This window comes from Amblyraja radiata, chromosome 20 (assembly GCF_010909765.2).
Source record: "Amblyraja radiata isolate CabotCenter1 chromosome 20, sAmbRad1.1.pri, whole genome shotgun sequence".
Classification (NCBI taxonomy): Eukaryota; Metazoa; Chordata; class Chondrichthyes; order Rajiformes; family Rajidae; genus Amblyraja; species Amblyraja radiata.
In genome coordinates this window covers 44,562,551-44,580,364 of record NC_045975.1, presented here as the reverse complement: position 1 = coordinate 44,580,364, position 17,814 = coordinate 44,562,551, and the positions used below count along the sequence as shown (strand labels likewise).

The 17,814-nt window shown below is 45.6% G+C and overlaps 1 protein-coding gene across 4 annotated transcripts in view; it reads left to right on the top strand.

The window, feature by feature from the left end:
• The window catches only part of stk33 (serine/threonine kinase 33), a 153,980-nt gene that overhangs the window by 103,318 nt on the left and 32,848 nt on the right, over positions 1-17,814 (top strand). For all 4 annotated transcript variants that reach the window (XM_033038516.1, XM_033038518.1, XM_033038517.1 and 1 more), the window contains exons 9-10: positions 10,848-10,923; positions 14,443-14,555. In XM_033038516.1, coding sequence (XP_032894407.1) covers positions 10,848-10,923; positions 14,443-14,555 — 189 coding nt within the window. The remainder of the gene's footprint in view (positions 1-10,847; positions 10,924-14,442; positions 14,556-17,814) is intronic.

Below are 17,814 nucleotides of genomic sequence, written 5' to 3'. Positions count from 1 at the left end.
ATTTGCCTATCATGACAGAATGGCTGTAAGCGCAGAAAGGGTACACGATGTGTGTATTTTGGGACTTAAGAAAGGTAGATAAGAACACTGATTGCTTATTAATGTTACTGCTGCGATGGGCTACTGGGCAAGAAACAGCATGTGAGCAGTGATGCAGATGTTGGCAGATGGGCTTAATTGTAGCTGTAACTAACCTTGACCTTGTGGGAGTGCTTCAGCATTAACTGTCCGCAGTTTAATCAATAAATTGAATGAAGGAACAAAATGTACAACATTTGATGACTGAATTGGGGAGGGACTGCGAATTGCAAGAGGCGTATAAAGGAGCTTGAGGGCAATTTTGGCAAATTTAATGTTTGGGGAAAAATTTGGCAGATGCGGTATACCATAGTAAAGTTAGATTATTCATTTTGACTTTCAACAGAAAAACTAATAAAAATTACAGGTGATTAAGAAATATTGGTGTACATAGGGGGCTTGGGGGCAGTAAGTCATTAAGGTAGATGGCACATGGCCTTCATAGATATCGAGTGCAGGTGCAAGGATTACTTACTACATTTCCTTGGAGTTTTGGTGTGACTATGGCTGGAGTATTGTTTGTTGTTTTGCTATCCTTACCTCAGAAAGGATATGCATGGAAATGCAGAAACTGTTCATCATATTGTTTCTAGAACGGTCAGACTGGCACATGAAGAGAGATCAGATCTATGAGGTTGTGGAGGTTAGAAGAATGAAAGTTGAAATACAAAATTCCTGTTGGTTTAGACAACTGAATTATGAGAGGGTCTGTTCACTGGCTGGCGATGTGTTTCGATAGAGGGGTGATAGTTTGATAATATTGGTTAAGACATTTAGGACCAAGAAGAGGACAAATTGCTTCTCTATGGTAGTAGTGAAACTAGTGGAGGCCAAGTGACTGAATATATGAAGGTGGTGGATAGATTTCTAGAATCAATTGATGTCTAGATTGTATTCAGTATTCAGTATTTCTTTAATATCATTTTCACTGAGTACTCGCATACACAGAGGAAACGAAAAAACGTTGCTCGATCAGTTTCCATTCAGTGTAGTTAATAAAAAAGGATAAATACATAGAGCTTTAAAAACAAATTAAAATTACCATGTCTAAAAACAGAAAGTAGGCCTAAAATTTACAATAGAATAAAAACAGACATTCCGACCGACAATGGCTTTACAGTGGCTTTACTTTGACAGGTGCCTAACTGTCAAAGTATGGACGAGGTTGAATGTGTTGGTGAGCGATATTTGGGGAGGGGACAAAGTCCGTTAATCAGTCTAATTGCATGTGGGAAGAAGCTGTGGAGCATCCTGCTGGTTTTGCAGCTGATGCCCCTGTACCTCTTCCCAGATGGCAGAATGGAGAAGATGTGGTGTGAAGGGTGGTAGGGGTCCTGGATGATGGAGATGGCTCTACTGATGCTCCGCTTCTTGTATATCTCCAACAGGAAAGGGAGTGGGGCACCAATGATCCTGCTGGCGGTCTTCACTATCCTGTTGAGTTGATATTGTTCGTAAGCCTTGCAGCTCCCGAACCAGGAAGTGATGCCGTAGGTTATTGTGCTTTCGATTGTGCCCCTGTAGAAGGTTCTTAGATGAGCAGTAGGGAGACCTGCTTTCCTTAGTCTCCGGAGAGGGTAGAGTCGCTGCTGGGCTCTTTTGACCACTGCTGTGGTGTTGGTCGTAGAGGTCAGGTCATCCACCAGTCCTAGGAACTTCACACTGCTGACCCTCACCACAGCAGCTCCATCAATATACAGCAGAGTGTGATGTTGTTTTCCCGCCCTCCTGAAGTCGATCACCATCTCCTTAGTTTTTTCCACATTAAGAGTGAGGTTGTGGGATCTGCACCATCCTGTGAGCAGCTCCACCTCCATCCTGTACGCCGACTCATTATTGTCGCTGATGAGACCCACCACTGTTGTGTCATCAGCGAACTTGTTGATATAGTTGTTACTGAGTCTAGCAGTACAGTCATGAGTCAGCAGACTAAACAGCAGGGGGCTTAGGACACAGCCTTGGAGTGAGCCAGTGCTCACGGCGATGGTTCTTGATGTCCGACTGCCCACCCTGACTGTCTGCTGCCGTTGTGATAAAAAGTTAAGGACCCAGTTGCAAGTGCCAGTATCCACCTTTAACAGCTTCAGCTTCTCCACCGGCTGCTGTGGGATGATTGTATTAAAAGCGGAGCTGAAGTCTCTAAAGAGGATCCTGGCATAGGTATTTTTCCGGTCGAGATGTGACAGTGCGAGGTTGAGTGTTGTGGAGACTGCATCCTCTGTGGACCGGTTGGCTCTATAAGCGAACTGCAGTGGGTCTAGGTCGGCAGGGAGACAATTTTTAATATGCTGCATAACCAGCCGCTCAAAACACTTCATTAATATGGGTGTGAGAGCCACTGGACGAAAGTCATTGAGACAGGCTGGGTTGGGCTTCTTCAGGACAGGAACGATGGTGGCACTTTTAAGACAGTTGGGCACTACTGCCTGGCTGAGTGAGATATTAAAAATGTCTGTAAAGACATCTTTTAGTTGCTCAGCACAGTCCCTTAAAACGCATCCAGGGATGTTATCCGGCCCTGCAGCTTTGCATGGATTGATGCTGGCAAAGGCCTTTTTAACTCCGGCTGCGGACAGCCTGAGTGACTGGTCACTGGGTGATGGTAGGAGTGATTGTATTAACCTCAAACCATGCGTAAAACGCGTTCAGTTCATCTGGTAGAGAGGGGTCGTTTTGGCATATCCGCAGCGGGGGGGGGGCTTGTAGTCAGTGATGGTATGAAATCCCTGCCACAAGCGACGTGTGTCTTTGTCATTTGTGAAGTGGCTATTAAGTTTTTGTACATACCGCATCTTCGCTTCCCTGATCCCCCGGGATAGGTTACTCCGTGCCAGTTTGTATGCTGCATTGTCCCCAGATTTAAATGCAGCATTCCGGACTCTCAGTAGAGAACAAACTTCCCCAGTTAGCCAAGGTTTCTGATTGGCACGCCTCTTGACGGTTTTAACCATCGTCACATCATCAATGCATTTATTGATGTATCCGATGACGGATTCTGTGTATTCTTGGTGGTCAATGCCACTGTCACCTGTTGCTGCCTCTCTGAAAATGGCCCACTGTGTGGTTTCGAAACAGTCTTGCAGTGCTGCGGTAGCTCCCTTTGGCCATATTCTGACTTCTTTGACCATTGGCCTGTCCTGTTTCACCCTGGGTCTGTATGCAGGTGTGAGCATAACCGCCAGGTGGTCAGAGTTGCCGATATGGGGGAGGGGGGCTGCTTTATATGCATCTTTAATGTTTGTGTACACCAGGTCTAGTTTGTTCTTTCCCCTGGTTGCAATGTTCACATGCTGGTAGAATTTAGGCAGAACAGATGTGAGACTTGCCTGGTTGAAATCCCCAGCTGCCATGAAGAAAGCATCGGGATGTTCCCTCTGCTGCTCACTGATGTTGTTGTAGAGTTCTGTCATAGCATCCTTCACGTCCGCGCTCGATGGTACATAGACGGCCGTTATAAAGACTGCCGTTAGCTCCCTCGGTAAGTAGAAGGGTCGGCATTTCACAGTCATTAGCTCTACGTGGGGTGAGCAGTAAGTGGAAACCACCACGGCATCCCGGCACCACGATCTATTAACATACACAGCCAGACCGCCCCCCCTTGACTTACCAGCTAGCGAAGCTACTCTGTCAGCTCTGTGTAGCATTAGCCCATCTAGCTGGATCGCAGCGTCCGTGATGTTCTGGTTCAGCCAGGTCTCCGTAAGGACGTAGACACAGCAGTTCTTCACGCTACGTTGAGTAGCTCTCCACGCTCTGATGTAGTCCATCTTATTGTCGAGGGAGCGGACATTTGCCAACATGAGTGTAGGCACTGCTGGTGTATATGGATTTAAGACTAGCCTAGCGTAGAGTCATCCGCGCTTCCCCCGCTTCCGCATCCTGCTACACCGCTTGCGGTGATTCCTCACCAATGTTGTTCCAGATGCAGCCGCGGCTTTCCGTGGGCCTACGCGGCGCAGAAGTCCCAGCTCGCCCAGAACGCTCCGTAAGTGTTTGTTACAACAAGAAGCTTTGTTGTGAGTGTCCAACAGAAACTGTCGCTCATACTGCCGCACATACATACTCTCTCTCAACACACATTCTCAGTCACACCACTCGCTCCAATAACACGTGAAAGCACTGAATTTCCACTGAGAGAGGCCGCTGCAAACACCGGTGGCGCCGCCATCTTGTGGCGAAGAGAGCAGATTATTAGAGAGGATCAGACATAATTGCTTTGCATGGCGTAGTAGACATTAAGGTCCAAACGTCCTACTATTTTTTCTACTTCTACCTTTTATTTTATTGGAAACCTAAATAAGAAATTGCCTTAAAATTCAAAAACCAAATATGCTTATAATATTAGATTAAGCAAGAATAAGAATGGAAGAATGGTGACTAATATATGTTTTACTTCGGAGTCACGTGAGTGACTACGTGAAGAACCTCGTACAACCGCACGTTCGTCATTACGTCAGACGCATTGGTGCAGGCGACAGGTTGGAGCAGCAGAAGCTCCTCCAGCGGTTAAGTTTAAACTTCAGGTAAGTTTGTATTTCTTACCTATTTTGTTTCCTTGCAGGAACCTCTTGTTCCAGAGGCTTCCTGCCGGATGATTCGCAAGGACCGATGAGGGAACCAGCTATGGGCTGTGGGGAATCCCCGGTTCTCGCCGCGGAAGCGGATAGCTGGAGAATGTCTGGGTCGGTTGCTGACGGGGTGGTCAGTGACTTTCAGGCGCTCTGGGTGCCGGGCGGGTTTCCCTCCGATAGGCAGGTACACACGGGTTCCCGGGGAGGGGACCTCCAGTAGACCGGGTGCCGGGAGGGTTTCCCTCCGATATAAATATAGATGCTGGGGTTCCCGGGGAGGGGACAGCCAGCAGACCGGGTGTCGGGAGGGTTTTTCCCCCGATATGAATATAGATGCTGGGGTTCCCGGGGAGGGGACAGCCAGCAGACCGGAAGTCGGGAGGGGTTTTCCCCTGATATACATATAGATGCTGGGGTTCCCGGGTAGGGGAAATCCAGTAGTAATGCGGCTCTCAAACTGCAGGGATCCCCAGGATAGGGGTTAAACGGACCGCAACGGTCAGCCCTGGTGCCGGTAGGGTTTTTTCCCTCTGGTAATACATATGGACGCTGGGATTCCCGGGGAGGGGAAATCCAGCAGCAATGCGATGCCCAGACCGCAGAGGTCCCCAAGATATGGGGTAAACCGACCAAAATGGTCAGCCCTGGTGCCGGGAGGGTTCCCTTCCAGTAATGAGAACATTTGGAGGTTGGCCAGGATGGAGCCCCTAATGGAGAGGAGGCTCCATCTAGATACACTCCAACAGCAGGAGTTGTGTCAGTGTGGGACTATGGGAGAGTCTGCGCCAGCAGCGCCTTGGACAGGGCTGCTTCAAGGGGATGCCGAGTCTATTGGCAGCGTTGGGCATATGGGAGAGCCCGCACTAGCAGCGCCTTGTAACAGGGCTGCTTAATGGGGATGCCGAATCTATGACAGTGCCGGCCTATGGGAGAGGCTGCGCCAGCAGCGCCTTGTAATAGGGCTGCTTAATGTATGGCAGCAGCACCTGTAGAAGGGCTGCATAATGTCTTCCTCATGGAGGAGGTGAGCTTACCGGGTCAGTTTTGTTCTGACCCTGAAGTTGGAGGTATTGCAGACAGCATATCCCAAGGGATGGAAGCCGCCGGGTCAGTATGTAATCTGACGCCGAGTCTATGGCAGCGCTGGCCTATTGCTCTAGGCCGCGCCAGCAGCGCCTTGTAACAGGGCTGTTTAATGTCTCCCTCATGAAGGAGAAGGACATGCCGGGTCAGTGTAAATCTGACGCCGAGGCTGAGGGTATAGCCGTGGAGCATACCCCAAGGGATGAAGGGCACGTGTCAGAGGTACGATTCCTGTCAGCAAGGTTGCCATCCCAACACAATGCAGTGAACTCGCTATCAGGGGACGTTAGAGCCACTCGTCGAATCTTTCATTCAGGTAAGACCTATTTTATTCAGGCAAAACCTGGAGGATGAAACATAAGCTGTTGGACCAATTAGGCCAACGACGAGGAAGGCTTCATAGTTTCGGTGACAACGCACCTCACGGCTTCATCGGCAGTAAGCAGTTCACTGAAGCTGGTAGCAGCATGAAAGCTGACCAGAGTTACTCTACAACTAAGTGACCACGAACAAGTTGGTAAGATTTACACTTGGTTGTACAATACACAAATGATTAAGACATTGTCATCTACTCAGAGGCATTTAGCCAGGTAAAACTGGACATTACTAATATTCCAAGCAGGTTGGAATTGGGCCAGAATTGTGTTGAGCCAGGTTCAGTATTTTAACCAGGTTTGCCTTTGAGACAGGCTCGGAGATATGGGCAGAATTGTCTTTCAAGGCAGGGTCAGAATTATGGCAAGAGTTGTCTTGGGACATGTGAGAATTATCGGTAACTGGGCCAGAGTTGCCGTTCAGGGCAGACACGAAATGATGGCAGGCGTGGCCTGTTCATTATGCAAGAAGGGTGATTAAACTGATTTCATAGGGCTTTCCATGTACAGTGATCATCAGAGATATTTGGAGGCATTGCTATGATGAGGCAATTTAACAGTATGATGACAATAAATCATTCAAAGGACTACTCAGAGTTCAAAAACACTTGTTATGTATTGTCTGGATGATATTTTGATGCTGTATTTGGCTAAAATCCACTGTTTCAGTCTCAAGTTACTTGAGAAATTGTTCTCTATCCTGTTAAATTAAGTTGTTATCAAATGGATAGTTGGAGTCAATAGAAACCTGGAACAGCCTTGTTGTTATAAAGCAGCTTTCTATTCATTAGATTAATTGGCAATGTAATAGCCAATTAGGGCTTTATTCTTTGGAGCGCAGAAGGTTAAGGGGGGACTTGATAGAGGTTTTTAAAATGATGAGAGGGATAGACAGAGTTGACGTGGAAAAGCTTTTCCCACTGAGAGTAGGGAAGATTCAAACAAGGGGACATGACTTGAGAATTAAGGGACTGAAGTTTAGGGGTAACATGAGGGGGAACTTCTTTACTCAGAGAGTGGTAGCTGTGTGGAATGAGCTTCCAGTGAAGGTGGTGGAGGCAGGTTCGTTTTTATCATTTAAAAATAAATTGGATAGTTATATGGATGGGAAAGGAATGGAGGGTTATGGTCTGAGCGCAGGTATATGGGACAAGGGAAGATTATGTGTTCAGCACGGACTAGAAGGGTCGAGATGGCCTGTTTCCGTGCTGTAATTGTTATATGGTTATATGGTTAATAGATGTGATGCAGCTGTGCAAGTGGGAGAACTGACAGCATGCTTAATGGCAAACTATAAAGGGCCGTCATTGATAACACACCTTTGCTATTACCAGCTGAAGCTACTAAAGTCACTATGATGGACAAACAGTATTCAGCATTGCTCCAGTAGTTGATCAATAAATATGTCATTATATTGCAAAATTATGCTAATGGCCTAAGGTGGGAAAATGCGAGTCATCTCTAGTTGGAGGTGGAGGAGATGTGCATGAGTTATTAACTCTTCAGTTATTGGTATCAACTATCTATAGACCCTACGTGCATTTTATGGGTTAAAGAGTGATTGAGTGAATATGCATAGCTGCATGCTCAACTTCATTTTGATACACTATGATGGTGGCACATGATAATTACGGGGGTGCAATCAAGTAAAAGAATCCTGTAATAGGTACATAATCTCATTTGCTACTGGAGTATCATCAAGTACAGATCAATGACAACACAGAATGGGTGTTGGACCACACCGTATTTATGAAATTCTGATTCAATGCAACACCGCATATAGAAAAGTTGTTTTCATGCTAATTCACAGGTTGCAAAAATGTGTGGCATAACAGTGGCGAAAGATACATTCTCGCTACAAGCATGAGTAATGCCCTTTTATGTCTTCCTCCATTTTGCTTTATGAGTCGGGTCTTGCAATTCCAGCTGTGGGATTGGTCTATGCAATTTGATTCCCGATTTGTTGGGAATAATAATAATGCAACCTTATGTGGCCACAGGGAGTTGGTGGCGGCGCGACTCACTGTTGCAGCGGCCCCTACAGCCTGTCTATCTTTTTTTATTTTTTGCCTAGTTAAATGTAGTTGTTTGTGTTTTTTAATAGTGTTTTTAACTGTGTATATGTGGGGGGCGGGGGGGGGGGGAAGGGGGAAACTTTTTAAAATGTCTTCCTTGTACGGGAGACCCGATCTTTTCCCTGTCGGGTCTCCGTTGTTGTTGGGGCCTAGCACCGTGGAGCGGCCTCCAGCCTGAACGACCTGGGGGCTCCAGTCACGGAGCCTGCGGAGCTGCGGACTTACCATCGTGGGGCTGGCCGGCATCGGAGCGTGGGGAGCGGTGGTGGCTCGCTACTGCGGCCCGACCACGTAGCTCGGAGGCTCCAGCTGCAGCCGCAGGTCCGGTGGACTGGGACACCGGGAGCTCGCGGGTCCGGGTGGAGAGACCACTTTCCGGAGCTCCCGCAACGCGACTTCTCTAGCCCGTGTCGCGGGGTTGGAACGACCCGGAGCGGGGCCGTACATCGCACGGCGCGGCTTCATGGCCGTGGGACATTCCAGCGCCCGCCGGGGGCTCCAACTTTGTGACATTTAGACCGGGAGCGGGCCGTACATCGCCCGGCGCGGCCTAAAATGGCCGTGGGACTCACCATCGCCCGCCTGGGGCTTCGACATCGGGAGAGAAATGGAGAACAGGGGAGAGAAAAGACTTTGCCTACCATCACAGTGGGTTCACTGTGATGGATGTTTTTGTAAATTGAATTGTTTGTATGTCTGTAGGAAATTGTCTTTGTTTGTATGGCTGTGGAAACGGAGTTTCGTTTGAGCCTCACTGAGGTTCAAATGACATGTAATAAATATTGATTGATTGATTGATTATATGGTTATTTTAAACATAACTTGCTGGTTCAGCCTGTGGCTCGGGAAATCAGCTGTTGCATGATAAAATCAATTTATGTTCTACAGATTCTCAATAGACTGCCTACGGCTTGGGTTGTCACACCTATTCTTGTATGTATTCACAGTGCTGGGATAGTACCAAAAAGCAGTACTTTGCTTCTTCAGGAGATGGGAAGCGTTTGTTTAATGCTCATGTTGCATTTAAAATGGTACAGATTCTGAGCTATTGTTCATTTTAAATGGTCTTTGACAATATTGAGTTATAGGGTCATTAACTGTGCCAAGGTGCTTTCCATCAGATTTACTGCAGCAAACGAGATCCACTTTGTTGGGTTCACCCCGGAAATCGAGTTAGTAAAGGATATATTTAACACAAGTTTTCCCAGGACAAGTACAATGCAGTATGGGAGGTTGACATTGTGTTAACACTATTTCACCAGGGGGTTCCAGCTACATTCTTAGCTTTGGCCGGATCTCATTAGGTAGTTATCCTCCTGGCGCTGGTTTAGCGCAACAAGGCACTCGCTACATAATAGTGACAGGAGAGAATGATTACATCTGCAAATATATGTATAGTATTTTATGTTATAATTTATTTAAGCAGGGGTGTCAGGTCTCAAAATAGGTCAAGGCATACCCAGGGACCTTTCATTATGTGAGGGCACACATATACAGCAATACGTCAAGGTCACCAAGAGCCTTCAAGACTCTGAGCTAGCTATGGTTGTTAGTTACAAAAAACGTTATAAGAATGTATCTGTTCAGATCTTGCCAGGTGTTAAAACGGAGTTGAGTTATGCAGAAGTAGATACTGATCCGGTTCTCACTCCACCAGGGCTGCTATAACAGCAGCAGCAAGGGTTAATTATGTTCCGCTGGACCACATCGTAACGGCTGTAGCATGGTCAAACGAACACATTTTCAAACATTTTATAATAACCCGTTGCCAGACCAGGGGTATTTATCAACTATATTTTACGTTCTGTTATAGGTTCCATCCGGATGAGAGATGTGACTATTGTTATTACTTTATTTAACAGCATCTGCATGTTTAAATCTATGTCATGACTATGCATTATGAATGTTTTCCCTCATTTGTCAATGGGGCAGTTGTGGTTGTGTAGACTTGTTTCTCACGGCATGATATCACAGAGCTTTGAAATCTTCACGTAGTCACTCACGTGACTCCGAAGTAAAATAGTGAGATTAAACGAGAACTTACCAGTTTGAAGTTTGATCTTTATTTTATGAGGAGTTACGATGAGGGATTATGTGCCCTCCGCTCCCAACGCTCATAAAGGTCATCTGGTAGTTCTAGTCTTCCTTCATCTTACTATTATACTTCAGACACTATTATCTGTGATTTCACACCGCTGCTTTGAAGATTGATGCACGTGCGGCTGTACGGGGTTCTTCACGTAGTCCCTTATCGTAACTCCTCATAAAATAAAGATCAAACTTCAAACTGGTAAGTTCTCCTTCAATCTTACTATTCTGGATGCTAAAACAAATTGGAGGCTTTCAAAATTTTCATGCAGCACAAATAGTCGAGAATGGGAAAAGGTTAATTGGATATGCAATGAGTGAAATAAAAACATATGACCTAAGTAGAAAATGATTTAAATAACATTTCTGAATGATTACTTCGAGAGACTGTGAGATACGAGCTGGATTAGTGCAGTTTCCATGGTTGACTTTGTTTCCCAATTATCAAAGACAACTTCTGCTTCAACCAGCACTTGGCCTTAGTTTCCTTGCTTTGTTCCTTGCTCAATTATCCTGCATTCATTAAATCTTTAACCATCCCTGCCTAACTAACCATTTAATTTTGTTTTTCTTTACAGCTCCGGAAGTTCTCAGTGCACACCAGTACACTCAACAATGCGACACGTGGAGCATAGGAGTCATTATGTATACATTGTAAGAAAATGAATATAAACTTTACATGGGATTAATGAGTTTTATATAGTATTAATAATGTGTATAAATATATATGTATAAAATAATATAATATTTTATTATATATATACTAGACCAAGTGCAGACCCGATGGGTCTGTTCCCCCAACGTGCGGTTGTGGGGGGGGAGGCGGCATGCAGCGTCACACACTAACTACCCCCCCCCCTCCCACACTCACGTAAATGGAGAGAGAGGGGAGAGGGGGGGGGGAGAGGGGAGAGAGGGTGGGGAGAGAGGGGGGGGGGGGGTAGAGAGGGGGGGGGAGAGGGGGGGAGGAGAGGAGAGGAGGATAGGGGAGAGGAGGGGGGGAGAGGAGGGGGAGGAGAGGAGAGGGAGGGGGGAGGAGAGGGGGGGTAGAGGAGAGGGGAGAGGGGGGGGAGGAGAGGGGGGGAGAGGAGAGAGAGGAGAGGAGAGGGGGAGAGGAGAGGGGGGGAGAGGAGAGGGGGAAGAGGAGAGGGGGGGAGAGGAGAGGGGGGGAGAGGAGAGGGGGGGAGAGGAGAGAGGGGGGGAGAGGAGAGAGGGGGGGAGAGGAGAGAGGGGGGGAGAGGAGAGGGAGGGGGGAGAGGAGAGGGAGGGGGGAGAGGAGAGGGAGGGGGGGAGGAGAGGGAGGGGGGAGGAGAGGGAGAAGGGATGGGGGGAGAGGAGAAGGAGGGTGGAGAGGAGAGGGTGGAGAGGAGAGGGAGGAGACGAGAGGGAGGGGGGAGGAGAGAGAGGGGGGGAGAGGAGAGTGAGGGGGGGAGAGGAGAGGGAGGGGGGGAGAGGATAGGGAGGGGGGAGAGGAGAGGGAGGGGGGTGGGGGGTGGGAGAGAGAGTGCCTTTTTACTTCAACCCAAACCCAAACAACCATTTGCAGGCAGTGCTTTTTTACCTCTAACCATATTTTCATTTTCAAACCAAATTAAGGATACTCACAGTGCTGTAGACATTTGTCAGTGTCATTCAGAGCTCTGATTGAGGCACACCACTTGCAGAGACTGATTGAGGCACACCACTTGCAGAGACTGATTGAGGCACACCACTTCCTGGTTTTATAGTCCCTCCCCCTCCCTCCAGCGGGGGCAGCAGAGAGAATGGGGAATGGTGTAAAAACATTAATATCTCTGTCAATTTTCATCGACGGGAAAAATCCTCGGCACACATGCGGCGGAGTGGGGCTCTGAGCGAGGTGGCCAAAAATGACGGCCGTAGGTGGCGGCGTACTCTCGGAAACCGCAGCACAGAAAGCCAAAACCGGTCAAGAACAGAGTTTTAGTAATATAGATATATATATATATATTCAATTAATATGTACATACAATGTTAATTAGCAATTCCTTAATCCTCAATGCAATCCTTAACAGCACTGAAGTTTAGAGGGATCTTAGAGTCCAAGTCCATTGCTCGCTGAAGATGGCAAAACAAGTAGATAGGCTGATTAAGAAGGTGTATGGTATGTTTGGCTTCTTTGCTAAGGACATTGAATGTAAGAGTTAGGGAGTCATGATGCAGCTCTATAGGACTTTGTTCAGGCACTTTGTTGCGACCACTAGTTAAAGGCCTCCAGTTCAAAAGTCAACCCATCATGAAGCCAATTCTTTATCCCGTCGACTAGCTCTCCCTGGATCCCATGCAATCTAACCTTCCAGAGCAGCCTACCGTGTTGAACCTTATCAAATGCCTTGTTGGTCCATATAGACAACATCTACAGCTTTGCCCTCATCAACGTTTTTGATTACTTCTTCACAGAACAATCATTTTCATAAGACACGATCTTTAATATAACATCCCAACTTGTATATTCAGTTCTGCCCTGGTTTGACTTCCCAAAATGCCTCACATTTATTCTGGATTAAACTCCATTTTTACCATTCCCCAGCCCACTTGCCCACCTGATCATGATCCCATTGTAACTCTTGGTAACCATCGTCATAACTCATAATCTATTTTGGTGTCATCCACAAACTTGCTAATCGTGCCTTGTACATTCTTGTCGAGGTCATTAATATAGAACTGCAGCAGGCCAGATGCTGGAAAACAAACAAAAACAGAAAATGCTGGAATGTCTCAAAGGTCAAGCAGTATATGTGGGAAGAGAAGCCGTCTTCAGCATAAAAGATTAAATTTGTTTCTCTTTCTTCAGATGCTGTTCAATCTACTGAGTATTTCTGTTTCTGTTCAGATAGAATTGGCACAAGTTCTTCATGCCTCAGCAAGCATTTCCATCATTGTACAATTTCCAGGTTAATGTATGTAATGAAATTATTTTCAAAACCACATTCTGATGAATATGAAGTCCTTTACATTCTGGAATTTGATGTTTTTTAAATCGTTTAACATATTTTGTGCAGTAGAATATTCAGCTACAAAAGGAGAAAATTCTACTAGGAAGACTTTTGACTGATTCCAAGATTATTTTTTCTATTCTTCTCCTTTTCAAGACTCTTTGTTTTTATAACACGTAGATACAATCTAATTGGCAGTTTTCTTGAAACCATTTTCTGTATTTTGAGGTGTGATATATGCTGTTTACATTTTGAGCCAATCAGCAATAAATAGTGACCAGTGAATGATGGCTAACGTGTTGGAAATATGCAACAAGGATTGTGAAGTAAATTGAATGAAGGGCATGCATACGTGAAATGTTTAAGAATGTACATCTCCACATTGGTTTATTCTGAACGTGGGGAATAAATGGGTGATTTAGGCACTTTTGATGTAAACGCAACAAAACATCCAGCATCATCCACAATCTTTCCTAAAATGTTTACCTTTCTCCTCAACAAAATACTCTGTAAACTTCCCTCCAAGCTTCCCGTCATTATGGCACTAATGAAAATGTACTCGGCACAGCATCATGAAGTTCTGCACGAAAGGTTGTATCGCACACTGTAGAGTGTCCATCAATAGTGACTCTCAGATACCGTTCTCAGTTTACAGTGATACACTGGTAACTTTTCCCCTTGTCATAATGTACACACTGTAGTTTTATTGATTGTTAAGGCTATAAAGATGATGATGATATATTTGCCATGTGAACTTCTTCAAAGGTAAACATGGCCTGTTGAAAATGTTTGCACCTATGGAGTGCATTGCTTGTATCTCAGTTCAGAATCAAAAGCCATAGAGTATAATGAAAATAAAAGGTTACATTGTTAAAGCACCAAAGAACAAAATATAAAAGTCAACAGCATTTTGCTGCTGATTGTTCCAAAATTAAAATTGAATGGTATTATTTTCCAAATATTTTGACTTCAAAATAATTTGATGCGAGAAAGATTGAGATTTACTTTGTCCTATTGTCATATAAAGCATCACATTACTGAACTGGACTGTATAGTGCCTTGAATTCAAAATGAATCCTCAATTACTTACTCATCATATCTGTGTCAGGAAGGTATGCATAAGAGCTACATTTCTTGGGTTATGAAGCCTTCTGAATCCAGATCATTGTGGCTTAGATAAGCAAATAATGGAAAATATAATTGCATTCTTTCCATGCAGGCTCTCCGGAGCACCACCATTTGTGGCAAACTCAGAAGAGAAGCTTGCTGAATTGATAAACAGAGGGGAGCTTCACCTAGACAGCTCAGTTCTACAAAAGATTAGTGATGGTGGTAAGTAAAAAACATTGTATAATTTTTGGGCTTCTATTTAGAGCAAAGTCAATGTTGGCCTTGTGGAGATTGAAAGCATGTGGAATGTCATTGTGCGAAGGGTTTAGATGGGGTGGAATTTGTCAAATGTATTCAGGAGAGTTTCCTCTGGCAATATGTAGAGAGCCCCATAAGGAAGAGGGCCACGCTTGATCTAGTCTTGGGAAATTGGGAGAGGCAAGTGAATGAAGTGTTCATGAATGAGCCTTTTGGGACCAGCGACCACTGTTCTATTAGGTTTAAGGTAGTTATGGATAAAGGCAGGGTATGCCCACGAGTTAAATTTCCAAATCGGGTCAAGGCCAACTTTGAAGGTATAAGACAGGAACTCGCTCAAGTTGATTGGAATTGGTTGTATGAAGGAAAAGAGAAGTCAGGAAAGTGGGATGTTTTTAACAGCGTGCTGACGAGCCCACAACATGCATGTTCCTGTTAGAGTTCATGACAAGGCAGGTGGACGTGACGAGGGAAATTGAGGCTCTAGTGATGAGTAAGAAGGAGGCATGGGGCAGGTATAAACAGATGCGATCAAGTGTATCCCTGGAAGAGATTTGGGAACTGAGGAGCAAGCTAAAAAAGGAAATCATGAGGGCAAAAAGAGGACAGGAGATAGCTCTGGAAGATGACAGTTAGTATTTCGATTAAGGAGGTGCTGAAGGTCCTGACACATATCCATGACTGATCAGACATATCCTATGGGAAGCTCGAGAAGAGATTGCATGAGCCCTAGCTGAGATTTACTAGTCGTCATTAAATTCAGATGAGATGCAAGAAAACTGGAGCTTGGCAAATGTTGTGCATCCATTCCAGAAAGGCTACAGGGAAAAGCTAGGGAATTACAGGCCAGTGAGCCTGACATATAACCATATAACCATATAACAATTACAGCACGGAAACAGGCCATCTCGGCCCTACAAGTCCGTGCCGAACAACTTTTTTCCCTTAGTCCCACCTGCCTGCACTCATACCATAACCCTCCATTCCCTTCTCATCCATATGCCTATCCAATTTATTTTTAAATGATACCAACGAACCTGCCGCCACCACTTCCACTGGAAGCTCATTCCACACCGCTACCACTCTCTGAGTAAAGAAGTTCCCCCTCATGTTACCCCTAAACTTCTGTCCCTTAATTCTGAAGTCATGTCCTCTTGTTTGAATCTTCCCTATTCTCAAAGGGAAAAGCTTGATCACGTCAACTCCGTCTATCCCTTTCATCATTTTAAAGACCTCTATCAAGTCCCCCCTTAACCTTCTGCGCTCCAGAGAATAAAGACCTAACTTATTCAACCTATCTCTGTAAGCATTTGAGGGATAAGATATACATGTATTTAGATGGATAATGACTGATTAGAGATAGTCAGCATGGTTTTGTACGTGGGAGGTCATGCCTCACGAACCTGATTGTTTTGAACATGTGACCAAAAAGGCTGAGGGCAGAGATGTAGACGTTGTACATATGGATTTCAGCACGGCATTTGACAAAGTTCAGCATGGTAAGCTGCTCTGGAAGGTTAAATTGCATAGGATCCAAGGAGAGATAGCTGAATGGATAGGAGATTGGTTTCATGGAAGGAAGCAGAGGGTGGTGGGGGGGGGTTTCAGATAGGAGGCCTCTGACTAGTGTGACTCAGGGTTCACTGCTGGGCTCACTACTGGGCCCATTGCTGTTTGTCATCTATATCAATGATTTAGATGAGAACATGCATGGCATGATTAGCAAGTTTCCAGACGACACCAAAGTGGGTGGTATTGTAGATGGTGAAGAAGGGTATCAAAGATTACAGGATCCTGATCGGTTCGGCAGGTGGGCTGAGGAATGGTTGATGGAATTTATTGAAAAGAAATGTAAGGTGTTGCTTTTTGGGAAGACTAATGTGGACAGAGAATACACAGTGAATGGTCGGGCTTTGGGGAGTGTTCTGGAGCAGAGGGATCTAGGAGTACAGGTGCATAGTTCATTGAAAGTGGCGTCACAGGCGGATAGGGTGGTCAAGAAGGCTTTTGGCACATTTGCCTTCATCAGTCAGAGTATTGAATATAGAAGTTGGGAGGTGATGTTGCAGTTATATAAGTTGGTGAGGCCACATTTAGAGTATTGTATTCAGTTTTGGTCACCATGTTATCGGAAAGGTGTTGTCGAGCTTGAAACGGTTCATGAAGATTTGCCAAGACTCGATGGACTGAGCTATAGGGAGAGGTTGAGCAGGCTAGGGCTTTATTCCTTGGAGCGCAGGAGGATGAGGGGTGATCTTATAGAGGTGTACAAAATCATGAGAGGAATAGATCGGGTAAGTTGGGGAATCAAGAACCAGAGGGCATAGGTTAAATGTGAGGGGGGGAAGATTTAATGTGAACCTGTGGGGTGATTTTTTTACATACATCGGTGGTGGGTGTGTGGAACACGTTGCCAGAGGGAGTAGTTGAGGCAGGCAGGCTTGTATTCACTGGAATTTAGAAGGATGAGGGGGACCTTATAGAAACATATAAAATTATAAAAGGACTCGACAAGCTAGATGCAATGTGGGGCGAGTCCAGAACCAGGGGCCACAGTCTTAGAATAAAGGGGAGGTCATTTAAGACTAAGGTGAGAAAAAACGTTTTCACCCAGAGAGTTGTGAATTTATGGAATTCCCTGCCACAGAGGGCAGTGGAGGCCAAGTCACTGGATGGATTTAAGATAGTTAGATAGAGCTCTAGGGGCTAGTGGAGTCAAGGGATATGGGGAGAAGGCAGGCACGGGTTATTAGCTCTTGAACAACTTGAACAACCAGAGTGGTTCATTAGCAAAGTTTGTTTTAAAGATATGCAGGCCACTGAAGCAGCAGAAGATGCTCATACTTAAATTGTGTTGACAACTCATAGAGCAAATTACTGAGCTACAGAACAAATTTGCAGTGGTAGTAATGATGGCCCCAATCACATTGGAGGCAGCCAACGGCCTCACGGAACAGCTGACCACAGCCTGTGCGATTTTGATTATTATAAACATAGAAACATAGAAATTAGGTGCAGGAGTAGGCCATTCGGCCCTTCGAGCCTGCACCGCCATTCAATATGATCATGGCTGATCATCCAACTCAGTATCCCGTACCTGCCTTCTCTCCATACCCTCTGATCCCCTTAGCCACAAGGGCCACATCTAACTCCCTCTTAAATATAGCCAATGAACTGGCCTCAACTACCCTCTGTGGCAGAGAGTTCCAGAGATTCACCACTC